The 27234-nt window shown below is 36.4% G+C and overlaps 1 protein-coding gene across 16 annotated transcripts in view; it reads left to right on the top strand.

The window, feature by feature from the left end:
• The window catches only part of LOC132366929 (contactin-associated protein-like 3), a 167260-nt gene that overhangs the window by 73089 nt on the left and 66937 nt on the right, over positions 1 to 27234 (top strand). Inside the window, exon 6 of one of the 16 annotated variants that reach the window (XM_059924384.1) lies at positions 1317 to 1501. The exons of the other annotated variants lie outside the window; for them this stretch is intronic. Within the exon in view, the coding sequence (XP_059780367.1) occupies positions 1317 to 1382 (66 nt within the window). The 3' untranslated portion in view covers positions 1383 to 1501. Of the gene's footprint in view, positions 1 to 1316; positions 1502 to 27234 lie in introns of those variants that run through there. 16 annotated transcript variants of the gene reach the window in all.

The raw sequence follows: 27234 nt of genomic DNA, 5'->3' as shown, positions 1-27234 counted from the left end.
TCTGAAAGGCATTAGACCATATGTAATATGTCCCTTGGTTTAGGGAGGGAGCCTATCAGAAGATGTGCCCCTGGAGCAGGTGAATGGGGAATCCATTCATGATTCAGTGAAACATGTTGGGGAAAATGAGCATAGAATATGGAGAGAGGTATTTAGTAAGCACTGGAGCTTGGACTTGTTGGAAAGAGTCTTCAACAAACGGGTAAACGGACCGTTTTTTTTTTTAAATCATATTTGAATAAACTTCCCAGAAATACTGAGGTCAGAATATTTTTGAAAACTTCGGGAAAACAACAACATTTTTTTCTCCAAAAAAACTTACAAAGTCCATGTGACTATCAACACAGAGTGACAGGCAAGGCTAGAGCTGTGAGGGTCCTGAAGCTTATGCAACTGGGGGAGACTCTTTAAGCAAACAAACAAAATGACCCTAAAGACACATTATCAGTGGCCCTCCCACGCCTGAAAGCCTGTTCTGGGGAGAAGACTGGAGCTCAAGAATGTCTGCTCCTTTGAGTTGATTTGGAAAAAAAAAACCCAAATCATTCAAGAGTACTAAATAAAGGACATATTCACTGACAAAAATCTCAATTAACTGAGCAAATTTGTATTTGAATTTTTCCCTTTAAATCAAAATCAGAATTTGAATATAAAAGTATACATATAAAAGTATAAAAGAGTTCAAACAATTTGGAATGAATAGATCCAGGGTTTACCTGCAATTCTAATTCTAATCCTGAAAAACAAATATGAAATTAACCTCTGGATCTTCTTCCCACTTAACTTTTCAGAGCCTTTAAAGGCTTGGCTTCAACATACAAAGTTCTTCAGAGTAACTTCCAAAGTGTCCCCACTCAGTCTGCCTACCTGGGGCCCGTTGCGGTGCTGATTGCTATAGGCTCTGTTGCATCATATTGAATAACTTTAAAAAACTGAATTATTTATGTCTACCTATTTCTGAGAGGCAGGAAACCATATGTAATACGTTCCTTCAAAATATCATACTTGTTTTTTCCAGTTTGAGTTCTATGGCATAAGGTTAAAATCTGTGTGCTAATTAAAGTTATACACAACTTGTAAATACTGTAAAAACTAACACAACATTGTAAATCAACTAGACTCCAATGTAAAATAAAAAGTTAAAAAAAGAGAGGGTATGATAGAGTGACCTTTTGACATTATGCAGGAACATTGTTTAATAGGCCCACATGATTGTTTAATTACCTAGAAGAATGCACCCATGTCTGACTTGGTCATTTACCATTTGATTGGAGTTTAGACGCTGAAATTGATGATTTCTTTTTTTTTTTTTTCAGGTACATATGGTAACTACAAAGGTTTTATTGCCCTGTAGGACATTGATCAGTTTTTTTGTAACCTAGCAATCTCATTCTAATGTTCTTCTATAAATGCCTGTAAATTCCTAGTTTCTCAAAATGCTCTTTTACTGGATTAGTCATTAATGAGTTTATGATTCTTTGGCATGCATTTGTTCTATATTTGTACGTGTTGTGTTTTTAACTTTTTGAAAATAATGCTTTGACATAGAGATTGCACATGTCTGGTAGGTGTACACATAACCTTGTGTGATAATACATGTGCTTAGTTTGAGCGTTGCTTTACAATAAATTTCCTTTCTGGTTCATTAGAAACTTTACTTTTCAATAATAATATAGGGAGTCTGGCTCGCCATAAAAAATAAAAATATTCTCCTTAGTTTCCAGGTAATGGGTATTTTCAGTGTACTGATTTGAAATAGAATTGAAACATAAAGTACTTGAAATTTTGAGTAGTTTAAAGTTAGAAACTATATAATTTTTATTTAAATATATGCCCGTTTAATGGACCAGTTTAAAAAAAAACCTCCCTCCAAGGCTGTTAATCACAAATGAAAAAATGATATATTTTATCTAGGCTATGGCTTTTATTAAGTTTTTACTCGGTAGTACATCAGGAAAAGATACTCATGGAGGATGTGCTAGTTACAGCTAACTCATGGAGAGAAACTTGAAAAAAGTTTGTTTTTTAAACTGGCAAATATGATCCTTTCGGATGAGTCATTTTAGGGATATGGTAAATGGTGTATCAGATATTTAAATTTATGTGTTCCTAAGTTGTATCACCTGTGGTTCCATCTCTGGCCTTAGTGGCTGTCACCTGTGGAGAAGGAATTTTTATGCCACGTGTTCACTGGACCACTGTGGGAGGAAGGGGCTGGTGAACCTTGTTTGGCATCAGTGGCAGTTTCGATAACCTCAGAAGCCACTTAACGCTGTGGCGTAGACCTAGGGTCCCCACATGCTCGTTTCAGTAGCATCTCATTACTTGGGGTGTTCGAGACCCAACAGAGGGTTTCTCTGGAGCTTAGGAGCAAGCAGTGACATTGCTGCTTGGATGATGCAGGAGCGACCTGCTGCCTTGAGACATAAGACCAGGTGCCACCTGCAGTTCTCAAGGTGGTAATTAGTTTTTATTTTAACATTTCTAAATCCTCAGGCAGCCAAGGAGCTTGCTAAAGTTAAGCTAAATACACTCTTCCTCGGAGTGGTGAATTGGTGGGAGAAGTGGCAGAATGAACCATGTGTGTGTACGTATGTTTGTGTGTCTTAAGGGAGGCTGGTTGGGTAGAGAGACCTGCTGAAGGAATTAAAAACCACTGTCAATAGTTGTAAGAGAGGCACAGATTGGATTAGGTGACGATCCAGTTACGTGGGATTGAGCTATTTCTTACTTGTTACCATGCAGAACGGATATTCTCCACTTTGGATTTCTGAGCATGTGAGCAATCAGGAAATACAAAGCCATCTGCCCTGACCCAGTTGAAGCCCAGTTGAAACTATTGGCTTCACGTGTCGGAGGGGTTTTGTGTTCTAGGATATTGCTGTGCAGCCACCGTTAGAACCAGCAGCACTTAACCTGCCTCTGAGGCCTTGCCAGGTCCTGGTTCCTGTTACTACAGTTCTAAGGAATGGCTGGTAGGATTTTGATTTAAAGGCGGGTAGATATAATAAAGGGAATCTGATTAGCATGTGAAAATAATTCAGTAATTTGATTCAGGTCAAAGAAAGTAATTTTCATATAAACTTCTATTATGGAAGAAAATATTTTAAGAACTGTTAACTATTTTAATGTCTCAGATTTGGCTGATGTAAGAAAAATAATATGTTTCTATAGACATCTGTTCAAATGTTTGGAGATTATCAAAATTAAGGATTTGTCATACAGCTTTACGTTTGCTGTGTCTTTGATGATTAGAAACTTGAGAATAAGGACATGGCTATACACTAAAAGTATAATAATACAACCTAAAAAGAAAAATATAGCTGTGTAAAGTCACCAAGCTGGCTAGCTGCTGTGTGTCTGTGATTCTTAGGCTTCTCTGCAACGTTGTGTTAATTCATGGCAGTTTTCTTTTTTTAATTAATTAATTCATTCATTAATTTTTGGCTGTGTTGGGTCTTCATGGCGGCACTGAGGCTACGGGCTTTCTCTAGTTGCGACCAGCGTGGGTTACTCTTTGTTGTGGTGCGCGGACTTCTCATTGAGGTGCCTTCTCTTGTTTCGGAGCATGGGCTCTAGGCGCAAGGGCTTCAGTAGTTGTAGTGCGTGGGCTTAGTTGCTCCGCGGCATGTGGGATCTTCCTGGACTAGGGATCGAACCCGTGTTCCCTGTATTGGCAGGCGGACTCTTAACCACTACTCCACCAGGGAAGTCTCGATTCACAGAAGTTCTGATAAGAAAACCTGTGAGCCTTGACATTTCAGAGCACATCCTTTTCTATGGTGTGAACCATGCCGTCATTGCGAGGGGTTAAAAAAATTGGGGGACTGAAAGAGGATATGTTGACTAGAGTTTAGTTAAGGTACTTATAAGAGAGTTTAAGGGAGCAAACGCCAAATTACTCTTTGCTTTCTTAAAGTGACAAGGAACATTTCTGAAAAATATTTTTTCTGGCCTAAAACACAGTAGAATTGACAGATCTCAGAGTCAATTACCTATTAGAGGTAAGTCAAATGATCTATTTTGAACTATGGTACAAGGTTAACAAACATAATATTGATTTTCCAGATTATAAGAATAAATTTTGGATCATAATTATTTACTATTCTTTTGTCATGATGAACTACTGATCTATTTTAAGAAACCTGAAAACCTGATCTTTGGGAGATTTGCATCGCTATGGACTGATTTCACTTGTTCTTCTTCTAAGTGATAGGATTCATTTGTTGGAAGATAGGCTGAATGTTTGCCTAGGAAAAGTTCCTTTTCATCATGAATATTGCTGCAAGGTGAAGCAGGAGTGGGGAGATACATCCTGCAGGCTATTGTGCATTTGAGCATGAAAAGGACATATATTGTATCTTAATCACCATCCCAGTTCCCTAGGGATGAGACTGGCTTACCCACCCTCCCAAGGCCTCCTTGCCAACCCCCAGCATCAACATGCCCAGAGCCTTCATGAGCATCTTCTTCCATTTTCTTAGATGGAGGTGATGCCGAATGACTTCCTGGGTTGACTTGCGTGGATTTGGCCAGCCAAAGAGGTGTCCTTCCTCCTTCACTACTTCCTGTGGGATCCATCCCCCTGAGGTCTTCCACTGTTATTCCATTTCCCAGGTGTAAGAGGGACTGAAGTGGGAGGATGGCGGTGAGAATGAAAAAGTGACACTGCACACAAAGAACACTTTCAGGACTTAATGGTTGTTTGATTCTATGTGGAGTAATAAGAAATGGGAGTGTGAAGGACTGGGGTATTGGCAAGTGACTTCAACAAAACGGGGAATTGTTGGTTCACATCATTGCATTTCAGGCAAGGTTAGATCCAGATGAGGCTGTGCCATCAGGATCAGCCTCTCTTCATGTTTCCGCTCTGTCTTCCCAGTGTCAGCTTGATGCTCAGGCAGGAATCTGCTTGGTAGCTCCATGTCCAAGGTCGACCTTCCTAATCACAGTGATAGAGAGAATGCTTTCCTCTATTTGGACTTTGGTCCTTATTACCCTGAAGCACTAAGCATGTATTTATTTGTTTATTCCCTCAACTCAAGCTCCAAGAAAGCAGAAACTTCCTCTTTCTTTTTTGTTGTTATTCCTACTTCCTAATCCCCAGAGCACAGGGATGGTCCTGGAAGACAGTGGGTTCTCAATACATATTTGTTGGATAAGTAAAAGGGTGACTGATTCTCTTTCCCCAAACATCCAGCAAGATCCCCAGATCTGACTTCCACTGTTTTGTCTGTGTTGTGACTGCTCTTATCCAGCTACTGTGACAGGAAAGGTTGGCCCTCATGACCAGTGGTGGAGCCAGGAAGTGATTGCAACTTGATCCTTGACCAGGTGCTTTGACTGCATCACTTTGACAAGAAAGCAAAATGCACAATCCATTTAGGTAATTAGTTTAACATCTATTATGAAAAGCACTAGCTTTCAGGCTCTTACTGGCTTCATAGAACAGATGCTTGGTTACATGTCTCCCTCCTTAATCAGATTTTAAACTTCCTGAAAACAGAATCACGCTTCTTTGTTCCTGCAGTGCTTTGCTGATGGTACTCAGTAAGTACCAAATAAATGGAGAAATTAATATATTTTAAATATGCTACCTTGAAAGTATGTAGAATATCTGCAGAATCCCCCTGTGTATTTTATAATCATTTTTTAGGTGGCCTAATAAAAATGAATTTTTATGTGACTACCCCTGAGCTCTCTACTAGCCACCTGATTTGTTCATGGAAGGATCCATTGGCTGATTTTGAGTGTTTTGTTTTCTTCCAGTAGGAAAATGCCTGACATAACTTCTGACCCAAGGCTTTGATAAAAAGCATGGTGCCTGTTCTAAAAGTTGCTGGGAAGCCCTGAGGGAGAGCTTGAAAAGGCCAGGTGTCAGGGGAACTACCAAAGACCAACAAGCAGCAAAGAGGAGGCCTTCTGGCAGGTATTATTAGGCAAGATGACTGTTATCTAGGGAGATCTTGATCAAGTCTGATCTCAGCAAGGCTCCATATTCAGGAGGAGCCTGAAACAGAGGTGCCTGGGGGCAGTGTGTAATTGGCATTCTCCACAAGCCTGGTTCACAGTGTCTACCTGATACTGGAAGCAGCATCTAATCCAGGTGGGAAAGGCTCACTGCACATCAGGGCAGAGGGCCTGCAGGTGCACAGGTGGCCATTGCACTTCAGTGTAGGTGTCCAGTTGTCTCCTTGACACCCATGAGGCTAAATTCATTTGGGTCACAGCTGCCTCTGGGAGTGAGAACCATGGACTCTGTGTCCAGTAACCTGCAACATCAAGTGGAAGCTCCCGTTGTGCTTGCAGACTTGACCCCCTGGTCTAGGGTGAGGCATTTCTGAGTCTGTTTATGGCTGGCCATTATTGTCAACAAAACCTGTTACTATCTTTGAGAAGTTTTATGACTAGCTAGCTCAAAGGCATGACAAAATGCACATAGCTATCACTTAAAGACTACCTCTATTTTCAAACAAAGATCGTTCGTATTTTCAGAATTACATAGAAGGGCCCAGTGGAGGTATATAAATGAAGATGCTTCCAGCAGCACTCCTTCAAACAGCATAAAACTATAAAATTCAACAAGATGTACTAACATAATGAGTCACACTTTCAGATAGGCAGTGGAGTGGAGTGGTTATGAAAGGAATGTTTGGATTAGGTTTCTGCTTCCACTGATTAATGCCAGCTGTGTGACCCTGGGTAATTTGCTTATCCTTTCTATGTCTCAGCTTCCTTGTCTCCAAAAATATAAATAATAATTATAACCCATCTCATAGACTTGTTATGAAGATTAAATTAATTAATATATATAAATAATGCCTGGAACATAGTAAGTCCTCAGTGAATTTTAGCCATTACTATTGCTCCTGTTGATCTCAAGTGTAAAATCAGAAATGTGACTTTGGTCCATGACCTTGGGTAGAATAATCAGATAAGGAATTTTAGGGAAAGGCATTTATACTGGGTATTTCCATTATTCAAAGTATTATCACTAATACTGCAAGATTAAGACAATATCACAAAAGAAGAATATTTAAAAATAAGTTTATGTCATAGAATTAGAAACTCTAACAGTACATTGATATGTTTCAGCTTTCTGTAATATTATATCTCTCTAAGCAATAAAGCTTTTCAGATTAAGCTATTTGGATTAAATTGTCACTAGCAACTTTGACTTCTTTCGGTTTTATATATTTTTCCATTAGCTGAAAAGGACTCCCCAGATCAAGACAATATGCTCCTGAAACATATACTGCTTGTTATCTGGCTGTTTTTTATGAAGTCTTCTAAGACATATAGTATCTGACCATCAATATGGGTTGTTTGACATTTATGATAGTGAAATGAGTGTTAGTGTCCAAGTCAAACATATTTTGTATGCTTTGGAATGTCATCTCACTTAGAATGGGTATGAAAACTTTGGTGTGGATCCTTGGAAAGAGAGCATTACTGTTTGATTGTGAAAGGTTAGGTTTAGCCCCATCTCTTGAATTTTCTCATGTCCCCTTTTCTTCAGTCATCCCATCACTGACTTATTCAAACCCTGTAAATCTCTGGCATTTACTATTGTTGTCTTCATGATTTTCCTGTCTCTACCTCACCTCCTTCTGATCCATTTGCTATTCTGCTCCCAGAATAATCTTTCTAAAGACCACTTACCTGATGATCTTGCTTTTCTGGGTAAAGATTTTCGAATCTTCCCTCACATCACACACACACACACACACACACACACACACACACACACACACATTTATTCCTTGAAAGGTCCCTTCCCTTCACTTACTGTTCCTAGTCCCTCCTTTAACTGACCCTAAACTACAACCACCACCTAGCTACACTGGCATTCTTCCATCAGGACTTTCAGTTACCCCTCCCTCTACTTCTGGCACTTTCTCTCCATGTCTTGTCTTCCTGTTGAATATAGTCATCTAGGCTCTTACAGATCCATTTCCAGGAAACATATGCTCACAATAAAAATAAAAACATAAAATGCAAGAGGAAGAATCATCAGAAATAATAAACTACAGAATTAGACCAAAATAAATGTATATATTGAAATAGATTTAGGATATAAAATTTGTTTTATATGTATAAAGAAATAAAAGAGTAGAAGAATGGAAAGAATAAGAGACTATCAAAATGATCAAGTAGAATTGAAAAAGAGTAGTATTGAGAAATGAAAAATGTAATCACTGAAATAAAGAATTTAGTGAATGCTGAAACAGCAGATTAGACACAGGTGAAGAGAGACTCAACAAATTAGAAGACACATTTGAAATAAATAAGCAGCATGCACCACAGAGAGATGAAGAGATGGAAAATATGAAAGCCAGGTTAGGGGACAGGGTAAAGCGATTGATTTTGGTATCTGATCTGAGTTCTAGAAGGAAGAGCATGTGGGAAAAAGAAATACTTAAGAGATAATCTATGGGAATTGCCCAGAATTGAAGAGAGTCACCAATGTTTAGATTCAGGAAACCTCTCAAATCCCTAGTGATACAAAGGAAAATAAATTCCCACCCAAAACAACACTTTATATTGGAACTGTAGAACACCAGAATCAAGAGATGTTAAAAGCAGATAAAAGATAAGTATAACAAATAAACAAACAAAATCAGAGACAAGAACTGTTAAAGTTCTGAGAGGGAATAATTACCAACCAAGAATTGTAGACTCATTGACTTTCTCTTTCTTTCTCTTTGAAGAATGAAGGTAAGATAAAGCCATTCACAGAAATATAAAATCAAAGAGCATTTAAGGCCAATTAACCTTCACTAAAGAAGTGTTAATGGATATACTTAGCAAGAAAGAAAATTATTACAGAGGGCAGTTATGAGTACTTATAATCTAGTAGCTAGAAACAAATGGCAGGTCCTCAGGTAGAATCACATATTTGAACAGTAATAAAGCTGTTTGTACAACAACATCTTTATGAAGTTGATGGAATTCAAAGGAAGAAGACAAGATAAATCTAAGTGAACAATTGAAAATATAGTTGGAAAAGGCTTACCAGACTTAAAGCATTCTAAGGTCCCTGCATTATTTTGTTTAATTTTAGGCTTTGTTAAATTGTTTAGCAGAATGCAGTGTAAAATTTTAAGGATGACCACTTAAAGAAGAGTAATAAGACATATACATTTCAAACCAGTAGGAAAAATGGAATGGGATGGGGGTAGATTTCAGTCTGTTCAACAGAAAGCAAGAAGAGAGGGGAGGAGAAAATAACTGAGAAAAATAGACAAGCATAAAATAGAATAAAGTGAAGTGATAAGGATATAGAGATTTGAATAAATTATTTCCAACTTTGATTTTAAGGATATATATATAACAGAAAATATTATGCAGGCTTTTCAATTACATGTGGAATATTGACATTTTTACTTAACCATAAAACCAGTTTCAATAAATTTAAAAGAATTAGTAACATAAAAATAAAATTTCTTAAAACTGAAAAGCAATAATGTATCTCACTTATAAAAGCTCATATTGTGCTGAGTTAGATGAATGGAAAACAATAATTTAAAAAAAAATACCTAGAAACATGGTCACATTTTAAACCACCAAAAATAATGATGATATAAACTTATTTGCTATAATGGAATGAGAGCTAGTTTAACTTCAGCAGAGCTGTAATACAAGAAGCAAAAAGAAATATAGAAACAAGTATAAGTTCTGAAGGAAAATAACTTTTTTAAGAGAAACTATTATTTAAACCATCGTAAAACATGAGTGGAGAGGATGAAGAGGGAGACTAAAATCTTGCTAATGTTCTTTGAGACATAAGTAGAATTTAACCATGGACATTGTTTAAAAATTGAGATAAAGTACTGCGTTATAAATAGAAGGATGATCAGTAGAAAATAAATTAAATGTGATATTTTGTGTGCTTTTCAAAATCATGAAACTGATTTTCCTCCTCAGAAAAAGTCCTGTTTTCTGTTTCATGTTTTAATATGATTGCATGTTTTTTCATTCATTGTTCTTTCATCTGATAGTGAGAATATTCTTGGTTAAACAGTGAAAGTTTGTTTGTACTTTAGAATAGGTGTATGAGGCTGTTTAAGCATGTGGATTTTTTTACCCAATCTATTTTTTTTATAGACTACTGTTGGCTTGCGGAAGCAGACCTGTGAAAACTGTTAAGGATGATGAGTAGCACCACTGGGTGGATTTGGGTGACACAATATAATTCATGTTCTTAACATCTTACTATTATTATACATAGAAACTTTCACCAATTATTGTTGCTGATAAATAACTGAAACATTTTCCTGTAAGTGATTAAAATATTTGTCGATTTCTCAGATTTTTAAATAGAATGAAATTGGATCTTATCATGAATTTTCTATAAAAATCTGGAGTTCCTTTTAGGTTAACAGATTTGTATCTTTTATAAACTAATTTTAAGTTCTAGAATCTTATATAATGCTTATATGTAGTCTTATGTATAATATACATATAGTCAGGTTTACGAAAGAGAAGGCCATTTCCATACCTGGTATAATTCAACAAATTCTGTGAATTTTTAATTTCCACTTGCTGTGGAATTAAAATGTTTCACCTTCTATTTGACATGAGTGCTGTACACCAGCACAGTTTGGAAGTTTTGTACAGAAAGAGAAAAAAACACCCTCTTCAGAAAAATTTTTAAAGAAATGTTTAGTTGTACCTTGTGAAAATAATACCAAATAGCTATTTTATCTTTTTTTTTTTTTTTTGAAATATGGACATTTTTTTTATCATCTTTTTTGGAGTATAATTGCTTTACAATGGTGTGTTAGCTTCTGCTTTATAACAAAGTGAATCAGCTATACGTATACATATATCCCCATATCCCCCATATCTCTTCCCTCTTGCGTCTCCCTCCCTCCCACCCTCCCTATCCTACTCCTCTAGGTGGTCACAAAGCACTGAGCTGATCTCCCTGTGCTATGCGGCTGCTTCCCACCAGCTATCGGTTTTACATTTGGTAGTGTATATATGTCCACGCCACTCTCACATTGTCCCAGCTTACCCTTCCCCCTCCCCGTATCCTCAAGTCCATTCTCTAGTAGGTCTGCGTCTTTTTTCCTGTCTTGACCCTAGGTTCTTCATGACCATTCTTTTTTTTTTTTTTAGATTCCATATAAATGTGTTAGCATACGGTATTTGTTTTTCTTTTTCTTACTTACTTCACTCTGTATGACAGACTCTAGGTCCATCCACCTCACTACAAATACCACAATTTCGTTTCTTTTTTAGGCGGAATAATATTCCATTGTATATATGTGCCACATCTTCTTTATCCATTCATCTGTCGATGGACACTTAGGTTGCTTCCATGTCCTGGCTATTGTAAATAGAGCTGCAGTGAACATTGTGATACATAACTCTTTTTGAATTATGGTTTTCTCAGGGTATACGTCCAGTAGTGGGATTGCTGGGTCATATGGTAGATCTGTTTTTCGTTTTTTAAGGAACCTCCATACTGTTCTCCATAGTGGCTGTATCAATTTACATTGCAAGAGTGTTCCCTTTTCTCCACACCCTCTCCAGCATTTATTGTTTGTAGATTTTTTTTATGATGGCCATTCTGACTGGTGTGAGATGATATCTCATTGTAGTTTTGATTTGCATTTCTCTAATGATTAATGATGTTGAGCATTCTTTCATGTGTTTGTTGGCCATCTGTATATCTTCTTTGGAGAAATGTCTGTTTAGGTCTTCTGCTGATTTTTGGATTGGGTTGTTTGTTTTTTTGATATTGAGCTGCATGAGCTGCTTGTAAAATGTGGAGATTAATCCTTTGTCAGTTGCTTCATTTGCAAATACTTTCTCCCATTCTGAGGGTTGTCTTTTCGTCTTGCTTATGGTTTCCTTTGCTGTGCAAAAGCTTTTATGTTTCATTAGGTCCCACTTGTTTATTTTTGTTTTACTTCCATTTCTCTAGGAGGTGGGTCAAAAAGGATCTTGCTGTGATTTATGCCATAGAGTGTTCTGCCTATGTTTTCCTCTAAGAGTTTGATAGTGTCTGGCCTTACATTTAGGTCTTTAATCCATTTTGAGTTTATTTTTGTGTATGGTGTTAGGGAGTGTTCTAATTTCATTCTTTTCTATTTAAACATCTGAGAAGTCGACAAATATTTTAATCACTTACAGGAAAATGTTTCAGTTATTTATCAGTACCACTTATTGAAGAGGCTGTCTTTTCTCCATTGTATATTCTTGCCACCTTTATCAAAAATAAGGTGACCGTATGTGCTTGGGTTTATCTCTAGGCTTTCTATCCTGTTCCATTGATCTATATTTCTGTTTTTGTGCCAGTACCATACTGTCTTGATTACTGTAGCTTTGTAGTATAGTCTGAAGTCAGGGAGCCTGATTCCTCCACCTCCGTTTTTCTTTCTCGAGATTGCTTTGGCTATTTGGGGTCTTTTGTGTTTCCATACAAATTGTGAAATTTTTTGTTCTACATCTGTGAAAAATGCCAGTGGTAGTTTGATAGGGATTGCATTGAATCTGTAGACTGCTTTGGGTAGTATAGTCATTTTCACAATGTTGATGCTTCCAATCCAAGAACATAGTATATCTCTCCATCTATTTGTATCATCTTTAATTTCTTTCAAGTGTCTTATAGTTTTCTGCATATAGGTCTTTTGTCTCCCTAGGTAGGTTTATTGCTAGGTATTTTATTCTTTTTGTTGCAATGGTAAATGGGAATGTTTCCTTAATTTCTCTTTCAGATTTTTCCTCATTAGTGTATAGGAATGCAAGAGATTTCTGTGCATTAATTTTGTATTGTGCTACTTTACCAAATTCATTGAATAGCTCTACTAGTTTTCTGGGAGCATCTTTAGGATTCTCTATGTATAGTATCATGTTACCTGCAAAGAGGGACAGCTTTACTTATTCTTTTCCAATTCGGATTCGTTTTATTTCTTTTTCTTCTCTGATTGCTGTGGCTGTAACTTCCAAAGCTATGTTGAATAATAGTGGTGAGAGTGGGCACCCTTGTCTTGTTCCTGATCTTAGAGGGAATGGTTTCAGTTTTTCATCATTGAGAAAGATGTTGGCTGTGGGTTTGTCATATATGACCTTTATTATGTTGAGGCAGGTTCCCTCTATGCCTACTTTCTGGAGGGTTTTTATCATAAATGGGTGTTGAATTTTGTTGAAAGCTTTTGCTGCATCTATTGAGATGATTATATGGTTTTTATCCTTCAATTTGTTAGTATGGTGTATCACATTGTTTGATTTGCGTATATTGAAGAATCCTTTCATTCCTGGGATTAATCCCACTTGATCGTGGTTTATGATCCTTTTAATGTGCTGTTGGATTCTGTTTGCTGGTATTTTGTTGAGGATTTTTGCATCTATGTTCATCAGTGATATTGGCCTGTAGTTTTCTTTCTTTGTGACATCTTTGTCTGGTTTTGGTATCAGGATGATGGTGGCCTCGTAGAATGAGTCTGGGAGTGTTCCTCCCTCTGCTATATTTTGGAAGAGTTTTAGAAGGATAGGTGTTAGCTCTTCTCTAAATGTTTGATGGAATTCCCCTGTGAAGCCATCTGGTCCTGGGCTTTTGTTTGTTGGAAGATTTTTAATCACAGTGTCAATTTCAATGCTTGTGTTTGGTTTGTTTATATTTTCTATTTCTTCCTGGTTCATCCTTGGAAGGTTGTGCTTTAAGAAGAGTTTGTCCATTTCTTCCAGGTTGTCCATTTTATTGGCATAGAGTTGCTTGCAGTAATCTCTCATGATCCTTTGTATTTCTGCATTGTCAGTTGTTACTTCTCCTTTTTCATTTCTAATTCTGTTGGTTTGAGTCTTCTCCCTTTTTTTCTTGATGAGTCTGGCTAATGGTTTATCAATTTTGTTTATCTTCTCAAAGAGCCAGCTTTTAGTTTTATTGATCTTTGCTATTGTTTCCTTCCTTTCTTTTTCATTTATTTCTGATCTGATCTTTATGATTTCTTTCCTTCTGCTAACTTTGGGGTTTTTTTGTTTTTCTTTCTGTAATTGCTTTAGGTGTAAGGTTAGGTTTTTTATTTGAGGTGTTTCTTGTTTCTTGAGGTAGCATTGTATTGCTATAAACTTCCCTCTAGGACTGCTTTTGCTGCATCCCATAGGTTTTTGGTGATCGTGTTTTCATTGTCATTTGTTTCTAGGTATTTTTTGATTTCTTCCTTGATTTCTTCAGTGATCTCTTGGTTATTAAGTAGTGTATTGTTTAGCTTCCACGTGTTTGCATTTCTTACCGATTTTTTCCTGTAATTGATATCTAGTCTCATAGCGTTGTGGTCAGGAAAGATACTTGATATGATTTCAATTTTCTCTAAATTTACCGAGGCTTGATTTGTGACCCAAGATATGATCTATCCTGGAGAATGTTCCATGAGCACTTGAGAAGAAAGTGTATTCTGTTGTTTTTGGATGGAATGTCCTATAAATATCAATTAAGTCCATCTTGTTTAGTGTATCATTTAAAGCTTGTGTTTCCTTATTTATTTTCATTTTGGATGGTCTGTCCGTTGGTGAAAGAGGGGTTTTAAAGTCCCCTACTATGATTGTGTTACTGTTGATTTCCCCTTTTATGGCTGTTAGCATTTGCCTTATGTATTGAGGTGCTCCTATGTTGGGTGCATAAATATTTACAATTTTTATATCTTCTTCTTGGATTGATTCCTTGATCATTATGTAGTGTCCTTCTTTGTCTCTTGTAATAGTCTTTGTTTTCACCTCCAAATAGTTATTTTATCTTTATATATGTATCTAATGAGATACCTGAGAATGCACTGCTTTATTCAATAGTAATCTAATTTTTTATTTACTTGTTAAATATGTGCATGCACGCATGCGTGTGCATGTGCACACACACACACTTCCTAAAATGATTGGGTTTTCTACTCTTGTAACAGCAGTGGCCTGTATTTTTGAATAAACATGAACAATTAAACATAATGATTGTTTTATGGAAACTTTTTGGTCAGAGACCCAAGTTTTCAGTGAACTGTTGCTATTAATCATTAAATAATTTTTAGGTAAACATTACATTAAACAGCAATGCTATATTGTAATAGTGTACCTCAGTAAATTAAACCTGAAAATATTTACCAGGAATTAATTGTTTTAAAACTTTAGGTGTCATTTGGATCCAAATTCTAAAATATAAAATTTTCCTTTTTCCTCTATATATTTTGTGTATATTCTTGGAACTCTACAAAGAAGTTACTGTCTTGTTTTTTTTCCCCTCTGGCAAAATGAGAAAAGGGGTATTTTATGGAGGGATCATTAACAGGTACTTGTGCTTTGAATGGATTGATTGTACTTGCTGCCTTTAGCTATGAACATCTTTTTGACAACTGTCCCCTGTTGAATATCTTGGAGAAAAGAAGGAAGAGAGGAAAGGAGGAAGACAAGGAAGAAGGAGAGGGTGGGAGGAGGAGGGATGGATGGACAAAAGGAAAGTATTTCCAAATTGCAAGACAGCGTATGAATGGAGTTTTATCCTAGTTAGACAAGCTTTTTGAAACTCCCAGTTGATTATTTAAAGCACCAAATACACATTTGTTTGCAATGATGTGTATTCTCTTTTCTCATTCTACCACAAAGCAGTGAATCTTTAGCTTTGGAGTATGTTGGTTATTTTATTTTAAATTTTCTCCAATGAAAATGCCCAAATTACCAAACATAGTGTAAAAATTTCTTGTGTAACTTAAATCTTGTCCTAAAATTTTAACAATTGTTATAGTATTTATGGATCAAATATTATAGTATAGGTGTTATTTTTTTGTTAAATTTTGTAAGTTTTTAAAGTTACATGGACTTTTAGAAGAAGCACACCTGTAAATATAAAGGAACATCTAACCCTTTCATGTTCATCACAGGTTTTTAAAAAATTTGTGCAGCAGTTTTTAACTCTTCTACAATCATATAATACAGAAAGAAATACATAATTTTGTCTCCAATTTTTAGTGGAGAAAATTGAAGGATAAAAAAAATCTCTAAAGTTTCAAAATAAATTATTCACTCAAAAAATATTTATTAGGGGGCTTCCCTGGTGGCGCAGTGGTTGAGAATCTGCCTGCCAATGCAGGGGACACGGGTTCGAGCCCTGCTCTGGGAGGATCCCACATGCCGCGGAGCAACAAAGCCTGTGAGCCACAACTACTGAGCCTGCGCGTCTGGAGCCTGTGCTCCGCAACAAGAGAGGCTGCGATAGTGAGAGGCCTGTGCACCGCGATGAAGAGTGGCCCCCGCTTGCCGCAACTAGAGAAAGCCCTCGCACGGAAACGAAGACCCAACACAGCCAAAAATAAATTAAAAAAAAAAAAATTTATTAGGTCCTTGCTCCATGAAGCAACTTATATAGCAGCAACATTTGTAGAAGAAAATTATGTGATTTTGGCAATTACAGTAATTTGGTAATTCACGTGAACAATGTATGAACAGAAAAATATAAAATTGCACACTTTTTTATTGAGTAAATTTGACTTGTAACATTGCATATGTTTAAGGTATACAGTATGTTACTTTGATACATTTATATATTGTTAATGTGATTGCTGAACTAATATCACATTATATAATTATAATACACATGATCACGTTATATAATTATAGTACAGTATTACTGTCTATTTATTATACTGTTCATTAGATCTTCATGGCTCATTTACCAGTTCTTACAAGTTTGTACCCTTAAAGACCATCCCTCTTGTCCCTGTCCCTGGTAACCACCGTTTTATTCTGTTTTTCACAGGTTTAACTTTTAGATTTCACATGTAAGTGACATCATACAGTACTTGTCTTTCTCTATCTGACTTACTCTCTTAGCATAATGTTGTAGCAAATGGGAGGATCTCTTCCTTTCTCATGGCTGAATAACATTTCACGGTGTATGTATACCACATATTTTTTTACCCATTCATCCACTGATGGTCTTTTGGGTTGTTTCCGTATCTTGGCTATTGTGAGTAATGCTGTGATAAACATGGGAGTGCGTATATTTTGTCAAAATCCTATTTTCATTTTCTTTGGTTGTATACCCAGAAGTGGAATACCTGGAGTATATGATAGATCTACTTTTAATTTTTTGAGGAGCTTCCATCTTGCTTTCTATAGTTGTTAGACTAATTTACATTCCCACATCCTCACCAGCATCTGTTGGTCCTTGTCTTCTTGATGATAGCCATTCTCACAGGTGTGAGGTAATGTTTCACTGTGATTTTGATTTGCAGTCCACTTAGGATTAGTGATGTTGAGCATCTTTTCATGTGTCTCTTGGCCATTTTGATGTCCTTTTCGGAGAAATGACTATTTATTTCTTCTTCCCATCTTTTAACCAGATTGTTTGTTTTCTGTTATTGAGTTGACTGAGTTCCTTATATATTTTGGATATTAATCACTTATTCGATAAATGGTTTGCAAAATTTTTCTCCCATTCTGTAGGGTGTCTTTTCATTTTGTTAATTAATTAATTCTTTTGATGTGCAGAAGCTCTTGAGTTTGATGTAGTCCCATGCTTTGATTATTTTCTTTTATTGTTTGTTCTTTTGGCATCATGCCCACCAAATGATTGCCAAGACCAATATCAATAAACTTCTCCCCTAACATTTTCTTTTAGGATTCTTATGGCATCAGGTCTTATGTTTAAGTCTTTGACCCATTTTGAGTTAATTATTGTGAGTGGTGTGAGATAGGGGTCTACTTTCAGTGTTCTGCATATGTTTCTCCAATTTTTCCAGCACCATTTGTTGAAGAGGCTATCCTTTCTCCACCGGGTATTCTTGTCTTCCTTGTTGAATACTAGTTGACCGTATATGCCAGGGTTTAATTCTGGGCTCTCTATTCTGTTCCGTTGGTCAATTTGTCTTTTTTCCCCCCAAGTACAATACTGTTTTTCTACTATGGTTTTGTGGTATAGCTTGAAATCCAGAAGTGTGGTATCTCTGGCTTTGCTCTTTTCTCTCAAGATTGCTTTGGCTGTTTGAGGTCTTTTGTGGTTCCACACACATTTTAGGATTGTTTCTTCTATTTCTGTGAAGAATGCCTTTGGTATTTTGGTGAGGACTATGTTCAATTTGTTGATGGCTTTTAGAACTATTGATATTTTAACAATATTAACTCTTTGGATCCATGAACATTTGTTTGTGTCTTCAATTTCTTTGATTTTGTTTGTGTCTTTCCATTTGTTGGTGTCCTTGATTTCTTTCAGCAGTTTTGCAGTTCTAATTGTACAGATCTTCCACTTCCTTGGTTAAATTTATTCCTAAGTATTTTATTGTTTTTGATGCTATTGTGAAAGGGATGGTTTTCTTTATTTCTTTCTCAGATGCTTTATCATTAGTGTAGAGGAATGAAATTGAGTTCTGTACGTTGACTTTGTATCCTGCCAATTTACTGAAATTGTTGATTAATTTCAATAGTTTTTTGGCTGATTCTTTGGGATTTTCTATATATTCCATCATATCATCAGCAAATACTGACAGTTTTACTCTTTCATTTCTGATTTGGATCTATTTTCTTTCTTTGTCTTGCATAATTGCTCTAGCTAGGACTTCCAGTACTATATTGAAGAAGAATAGTGAGACTGGGCATCCTTGCCTTGTTCCTGGTCTCAGAGGAAACACTTTCCATTTCTCTCCATCAGGTATAATGTTACCCTTGTGTTTGTTATACATGGCCTTTATGTTGAAGTATGTTCCTTCTATACCCAGTCTGTTAAGGGTTTTTATTATGAAAGGCTGTTGTTTTATGTCAAATGCTTTTTCTTTCTGTATTGAAAAGATCATGTGATTTTTATTTTTTCTTTTATTGATGTGATGTGTTGGATTTATTGATTTGCATATGTTGACCCATCCTTTCATCCTAGGAGTAAATTCCGCTTGGTCATCGTATATACTTCTATTAATGTGTTCTTGAATTTGGTTTGCTAATATTTTGTTGAGAATTTTTGCACCTATGTTCATCAGGGATGTTGGTCTATAGTTTGCTTTTCTTGTGGTATCCTTATCTGGCTTTGGTATCAAGGTAATGCTGGCCTCATAGAACAAGTTTGGAAGTGTTTTCTCCCCCTCAATATTTTGAAAGAGTTTGAGGAGGATTGGTAGTACTTCTTTCAATGTTTGGTAGAATTATCCAGGGGAGTTTTCTGGTCCTGGAGTTTTCTGTGTTGGGAATTTTTAAATGACTGATACAGTGTCTTTACTCATTATTGGTCTGTTCCTACTTTCTATTTCTTCCTGATTCAGTCATGGTAGGTTGTGTGTTTCTAGAAATGTATCCATTTCTTTTAGGTTGTATAATCCATTGGCATATAATTGTTCATAGTAGTCTCTTATGATTCTATGTATTTCTGTAGTATCAGTTGTAATGTCTTCTCTTTTCATTTCTAATTTTATTTATTTGACTCTTCTTTTTTTTCCTGAGTCTAACTAAAGGTTTGTCAATGTTGTTTATCTTTTTGAAGAAACATTTTGTAGCTTCCTTGATCCTTTCTATTGTTTTTCTGGTTTCTATTTCATTTATTTGCATTCTGATACTTACTATTTCCTTAGTTCTGCTAACTTTGGGCTTAATTTTTTCTTCTTTTTCTAGTTCCTTGAGGTATAAAGTTAGGTTGTTTACTTGAGATTTTTCTAACATCTTAATGTATTTATTGCTATAAACTTTCCACCCAGATCTGCTTTTGCTGCATGCCATGATATTTGATATGTTGTGTTTTCATTTTCATTTGTTTTGAGATATTTTTTATTTCCTTTTTGATTTCTTCTTTGACACAATGGTTGTTTAGACGTGTGTTTACTTTCCACATGTTTGTAGATCTTCTCATCTTCCTCTTGTTGTGGACTTCTAGTTTCATACCAATTGTGGTCACAGAAGATAGCTGATATGATTTCAGTCTTCTTAAGTTTGCTAAGATTTGTTTTGTGACCTATATCATATGATCCAGCCTGAATGTTCTATGTGCACTTGAGAAGAATGTGTGTTCTGCTACTGTTGGATGGAATATTCTATATGTGTCTATTAAATCCATTTGTTCTAAGGTGTGGTTCAAGTCCAACGTTTCTTTGTTGATTTTCTGTCAAGACAATCTATCCATTGCTGATAGTGGGGTATTGAAATTCCTGCAATGACTGCATTGTTGTCTGTTTGTTCCTTAATATCTATTATTACATACTTGTATATTTCAGTGATCAGGTTTTGGGAACGTAGATATTTATTATTGTTATATCTTCTTGATGTAGTGACCCCTTTACTGACCTTCTTTGTCTCTTCTTACCTTTTTTGGCTTGAAGTGTGTTTTGTCTGATACAAGGATGGCTATACCCACCTTCTTTTCGTTTCTATTTGCTTGGAATATCATCTTCCATCCTTTCACTTTGAGCCTATGTGCCTTTAGAGCTGAAATGAGTCTTCTGTAGAGAGCATAGAGTTGGACCTTGTTTTTTCAGCCATCCACCCACTATGTGCCTTTTGATCAGTGAGTTCAATCTGCTTACATTTAAGGGTGATTATTGATATGTAAGAATTTACTATTGCCATTTTATCTTTTGCCTTCTGCTTATTTTGTCTCTCTGTTGTTCCTTTTTTCTTCTCTTTCTGTCTGCCCTTATAAGTTGGTGGTTTTCCATGGTGATTTGCTCACTCTCCCCTTTTTTTTTTTTTTTTTTTCACACACACACACACTGTATTTTATTTTTACAAGAGATAAATCGACTGACACCAAGCATTGTACATGGATGACCACAACAAAAGCAACAATGATTGCAATTACCAAACATGAAACACACTCATACTATGTCATAGTATTGACATTCAGTCCAGTAATCCTCCACTGTAACAGCTCCTTTACTTTGCAGTGAAAATTGATTTGTATGTTCTTTGCCTCTGAGTCCTTGTGGAATTTTTTTTTTTTTTTAAATTCAGACAGAAAGTCACAAAAATTATACTCATCTTCATCAGTTCACTCAGTCCCATGTAATTAATTTTTTTTTTCATCTTGATCTTTTGTTAGCACTTTTATGAGTTCATCAGTTTTTCATTAGAGTTCTGAAAATGCTTATTCATTCAGTTCAGCAGTACAGTCCGTTACCAGAAACCTGTACTTGTCAGAGTCTTTTCCATGTATTTCTTGAAGATGAAACCCTTTTATAGGAACATATTTGCAAAATCATCAGAGTACACCCAGAACTGTCTGTAAATGACAAAAGACTTAAAAATGACCACGGTTAAAGATTTGATGACAGTTCATAATAATGCAGTTGACAAGAAAATTAGTTATTTCTGAGATATACATTTTAAAGTAATAAATAGGATTATTACTTATAACATTATACCAGAACATATAAGATTTTTAGAAATTTCATGTAATGTCTGAAACATTTATATTAACATATTTCCATACATATTTCCATACAAATACAAATATGATTTTTAGAAATTTCATGTAATGTCTGAAACATTTATATTAACATATTTCCATACATATTTCCATACAAATACAAATATAAGATTTTTAGAAATTTCATGTAATGTCTGAAACATTTATATTAACATGTTTCCATACAAATAACCCAATGAAAGTTTAGTATTAGTTGTTTTGTTTGTTTTTTTATACTGCAGGTTCTTATTAGGCATCAGTTTTATACACATCAGTGTATACATGTCAATCCCAATCGCCCAATTCAGCACACCACCATCCCCACCCCACCGCAGTTTTCCCCCCTTGGTGTCCATATGTCCATTCTCTACATCTGTGTCTCAACTTCTGCCCTGCAAACTGGCTCATCTGTACCATTTTTCTAGGTTCGGCATACATGCATTAATATACGATATTTGTTTTTCTCTTTCTGACTTACTTCACTCTGTATGACAGTCTCTAGATCCATCCACGTCTCAACCAATGACTCAATTTCGTTCCTTTTTATGGCTGAGTAATATTCCATTGTATATATGTACCACATCTTCTTTATCCATTCGTCTGTTGATGGGCATTTAGGTTGCTTCCATGACCTGGCTATTGTAAATAGTGCTGCAATGAACATTCGGGTGCATGTGTCTTTTTGAATTACGGTTTTCTCTGGGTATATGCCCAGTAGTGGGATTGCTGGGTCATATGGTAATTCTATTTTTAGTTTTTTAAGGAACCTCCATATTGTTCTCCATAGTGGCTGTATCAATTTACATTCCCACCAACAGTGCAAGAGGGTTGCCTTTTCTCCACACCCTCTCCAGCATTTGTTGTTTGTAGATTTTCTGATGATGCCCATTCTAACAGGAGTGAGGTGATACCTCATTGTAGTTTTGATTTGCATTTCTCTAATAATTAGTGATGTTGAGCATCTTTTCATGTGCTTCGTGGCCATCTGTATGTCTTCTTTGGAGAAATGTCTATTTAGGTCTTCTGCCCATTTTTGGATTGGGGTGTTTGTTTCTTTGATATTGAGCTGAATGAGCTGTTTATATATTTTGGAGATTAATCCTTTGTCCGTTGATTCATTTGCAAATATTTTCTCCCATTCTGAGGGTTGTCTTTTCGTCTTGTTTATGGTTTCCTTTGCTGTGCAAAAGCTTTGAAGTTTCATTAGGTCCCATTTGTTTATTTTTGTTTTTATTTCCATTACTCTAGGAGGTGGATCAAAAAAGATCTTGCTGTGATTTATGTCAAAGAGTGTTCTTCCTATGTTTTCCTCTAAGAGTTTTATAGTGTCCACTCTTATATTTAGGTCTCTAATCCATTTTGAGTTTATTTTTGTGTATGGTGTTAGGGAGTATTCTAATTTCATTCTTTTACATGTAGCTGTCCAGTTTTCCCAGCACCACTTATTGAAGAGACTGTCTTTTCTCCATTGTATATCTTTGCCTCCTTTGTCATAGATTAGTTGACCATAGGTGCGTGGGTTAATGTCTGGGCTTTCTATCTTGTTCCATTGATCTATGTTTCTGTTTTTGTGCCAGTACCATATTGTCTTGATTACTGTAGCTTTGTAGTATAGTCTGAAGTCAGGGAGTCTGATTCCTCCAGCTCCATTTTTTTGCCTCAAGACTGCTTTGCCTATTCGGGGTCTTTTGTGTCTCCATACAAATTTTAAGATGATTTGTTCTAGCTCCGTAAAAAATGCCATTGGTAATTTGATAGGGATTGCATTGAATCTGTAGATTGCTTTGGGTAGTATACTCATTTTCACAATGTTGATTCTTCCAATCCAAGAACATGGTATATCTCTCCATCTGTTGGTATCATCTTTAATTTCTTTCATCAGTGTCTTATAGTTTTCTGCATACAGGTCTTTTGTCTCCCTAGGTAGGTTTATTCCTAGGTATTTTATTCTTTTTGTTGCAATGGTAAATGGGAGTGTTTCCATAATTTCTCTTTCAGATTTTTCATCATTAGTGTATAGGAATGCAAGAGATTTCTGTGCATTAATTTTGTATCCTGCAACTTTACCATATTCATTAATTAGCTCTAGCAGTTTTCTGGTGGCAGTTTTAGGATTCTCTATGTATAGTATCATGTCATCCACAAACAGTGACAGTTTTACTTCTTCTTTTCCAATTTGTATTCCTTTTATTTCTTTTTCTTCTCTGATTGCCGTGGCTAGGACTTCCAAAACTATGTTGAATAATAGTGGTGAGAGTGGACATCCTTGTCTCGTTCCTGATCTTAGAGGAAATGCTTTCAGTTTTTCACCATTGAGAATGATGTTTGCTGTGGGTTTGTCATATATGGCCTTTATTATGTTGAGGTAGGTTCCCTCTATGCCCACTTTCTGGAGAGTTTTTATCAGAAATGGGTGTTGAATTTTGTCAAAAGCTTTTTCTGCATCTATTGAGATGATCATATGGTTTTTCTTCTTCAATTTGTTAATATGGTGTATCACATTGATTGATTTGCGTATATTGAAGAATCCTTGCATCCCTGGGATAAATCCCACTTGATCGTGGTGTATGATCCTTTTAATGTGTTGTTGGATTCTGTTTGCTAGTATTTTGTTGAGGATTTTTGCATCTATATTCATCAGTGATATTGGTCTGTAATTTTCTTTTTTTGTAGTGTCTTTGTCTGCTTTTGGTATCAGGGTGATGGTGGCCTCATAGAATGAGTTTGGGAGTGTTCCTTCCTCTGCAATTTTTTGGAAGAGTTTGAGAAGGATGGGTGTTAGCTCTTCTCTAAATGTTTGATAGAATTCACCTGTGAAGCCATCTGGTCCTGGACTTTTGTTTGTTGGGAGATTTTTAATCACAGTTTCAATTTCATTACTTGTGATTGGTCTGTTCATATTTTCTATTTCTTCCTGGTTCAGTCTTGGAAGGTTATACCTTTCTAAGAATTTGTCCATTTCTTCCAGGTTGTCCATTTTATTGGCATAAAGTTGCTTGTAGTAGTCTCTTAGGATGCTTTGTATTTCTGCAGTGTCTGTTGTAACTTCTCCTTTTTCATTTCTGATTTTATTGATTTGAGTCCTCTCCCTCTTTTTCTTGATGAGTCTGGCTAATGGTTTATCAATTTTGTTTATCTTCTCAAAGAACCAACTTTTAGTTTTATTGATCTTTGCTATTGTTTTCTTTGTTTCTATTTCATTTATTTCTGCTCTGATCTTTATGATTTCTTTCCTTCTGCTAACTTTGGGTTTTGTTTGTTCTTCTTTCTCTAGTTTCTTTAAGTGTAAGGTTAGATTGTTTACTTGAGCTTTTTCTTGTTTCTTTAGGTAGGCTTGTATAGCTATAAACTTCCCTCTTAGAACTGCTTTTGCTGCATCCCATAAGTTTTGGGTCGTCGTGTTTTCATTGTCATTTGTCTCTAGGTATTTTTTGATTTCCTCTTTGATTTCTTCAGTGATCTCTTGGTTATTTAGTAACGTATTGTTTAGCCTCCATGTGTTTGTCCTTTTTACGTTTTTTTCCCTGTAATTCATTTCTAATCTCAGCGTTGTGGTCAGAAAAGATGCTTGATATGATTTCAATTTTCTTAAATTTACTGAGGCTTGATTTGTGACCCAAGATGTGATCTATCTTGGAGAATGTTCCGTGCGCACTTGAGAAGAACGTGTAATCTGCTGTTTTTGGATGGAATGTCCGATATATATCAATTAAATCTATCTGGTCTATTGTGTCATTTAAAGCTTCTGTTTCCTTATTTATTTTCATTTTGGATGATCTGTCCATTGGTGTAAGTGAGGTGTTAAAGTCCCCCACTATTATTGTGTTACTGTCGATTTCCTCTTTTATAGCTGTTAGCAGTTGCCTTATGTATTGAGGTGCTCCTATGTTGGGTGCATATATATTTATAATTGTTATATCTTCTTCTTGGATTGATCCCTGGATCATTATGTAGTGTCCTTCCTTGTCTCTTGTAACATTCTTTATTTTAAAGTCTATTTTATCTGATATGAGTATAGCTACTCCAGCTTTCTTTTGATTTCCATTTGCATGGAATATCTTTTTCCATCCCCTCACTTTCAGTCTGTATGTGTCCCTAGGTCTAAAGTGGGTCTCTTGTAGACAGCATATATATGGGTCTTGTTTTTGTATCCATTCAGCCAGTCTATGTCTTTTGGTTGGGGCATTTAATCCATTCACGTTTAAGGTAATTATCGATATGTATGTTCCTATGACCATTTTCTTAATTGTTTTGGGTTTGTTTTTGTAGGTCCTTTTCTTCTCTTGTGTTTCCCACTTAGAGAAGTTCCTTTAGCATTTGTTGTAGAGCTGGTTTGGTGGTGCTGAATTCTCGTAGCTTTTGCTTGTCTGTAAAGCTTTTGATTTCTCCATCAAATCTAAATGAGATCCTTGCCGGGTAGAGTAATCTTGGTTGTAGGTTCTTCCCTTTCATCACTTTAAGTATATCATGCCACTCCCTTCTGGCTTGCAGAGTTTCTGCTGAGAAATCAGCTGTTAACCTTATGGGAGTTCCCTTGTATGTTATTTGTCGTTTTTCCCTTGCTGCTTTCAATAACTTTTCTTTGTCTTTAATTTTTGCCACTTTGATTACTATGTGTCTCGGCGTGTTTCTCCTTGGGTTTATCCTGTATGGGACTCTCTGTGCTTCCTGGACTTGGGTGGCTATTTCCTTTCCCATGTTAGGGAAGTTTTCGACTATAATCTCTTCAAATATTTTCTCTGGTCCTTTCTCTCTCTCTTCTCCTTCTGGGACCCCTATAATGCGAATGTTGTTGCGTTTAATGTTATCCCAGAGGTCTCTTAGGCTGTCTTCATTTCTTTTCATTCTTTTTTCTTTAGTCTGTTCCACAGCAGTGAATTCCATCATTCTGTCTTCCAGGTCACTTATCCGTTCTTCTGCCTCAGTTATTCTGCTATTGATTCCTTCTAGTGTAGTTTTCATTTCAGTTATTGTATTGGTCATCTCTGTTTGTTTGTTCTTTAATTCTTCTAGGTCTTTGTTAATCATTTCTTGCATCTTCTCAATCTTTGCCTCCATTCTTATTCCAAGGTCCTGGATCATCTTCACTATCATTATTCTGAATTCTTTTTCTGGAAGGTTGCCTATCTCCACTTCATTTAGTTGTTTTTCTGGGGTTTTATCTTGTTCCTTCATCTGGTACATAGCCCTCTGCCTTTTCATCTTCTCTATCTTTCTGTAACTGTGGTTTTTGTTCCACAGGCTGCAGGATTATAGTTTTTCTTGCTTCTGTTGTCTGCCCTCTGGTGGTTGAGGCTATCTAAGAGGCTTGATGGGAGGCTCTGGTGGTGGGTAGAGCTGACTGTTGCTGTGGCGGTCAGAGCTCAGTAAAACCTTAATCCACTTGACTGTTGATGGGTGGGGCTGGGTTCCCTCCCTGTTGCTGTGGCGGTCAGAGCTCAGTAAAACCTTAATCCACTTGACTGTTGATGGGTGGGGCTGGGTTCCCTCCCTGTTGGCTGTTTTGCCTGAGGCAACCCAACACTGGAGCCTACCCGTGCTCTTTGGTGGGGTTAATGGCAGACTCTGGGAGGGCTCACGCCAAGGAGAACTTCCCAGAACCTCTGCTGCCAGTGTCCTTATCCCCACGGTGAAACAGAGCCACCACTCGCCTCTGCAGGAGACCCCCCAACACCAGCAGGTAGGTCTGGTTCAGTCTCCCCCAGGCTCACTGCTCCTTCCCCTGGGTCCTGATGCACACATTACTTTGTGTGTGCCCTCCAAGAGTGGGGTCTCTGTTTCCCCCAGTCCCGTCAAAGTCCTGCAATCCAACTCCCACTAGGCTTCAAAGTCTGATTCTCTAGGAATTCCTCCTCCCGTTGCCT

Source organism: Balaenoptera ricei, chromosome 6 (genome assembly GCF_028023285.1).
Source record: "Balaenoptera ricei isolate mBalRic1 chromosome 6, mBalRic1.hap2, whole genome shotgun sequence".
NCBI lineage: Eukaryota > Metazoa > Chordata > Mammalia > Artiodactyla > Balaenopteridae > Balaenoptera > Balaenoptera ricei.
This window is presented reverse-complemented; position numbering and strand designations above follow the sequence as displayed.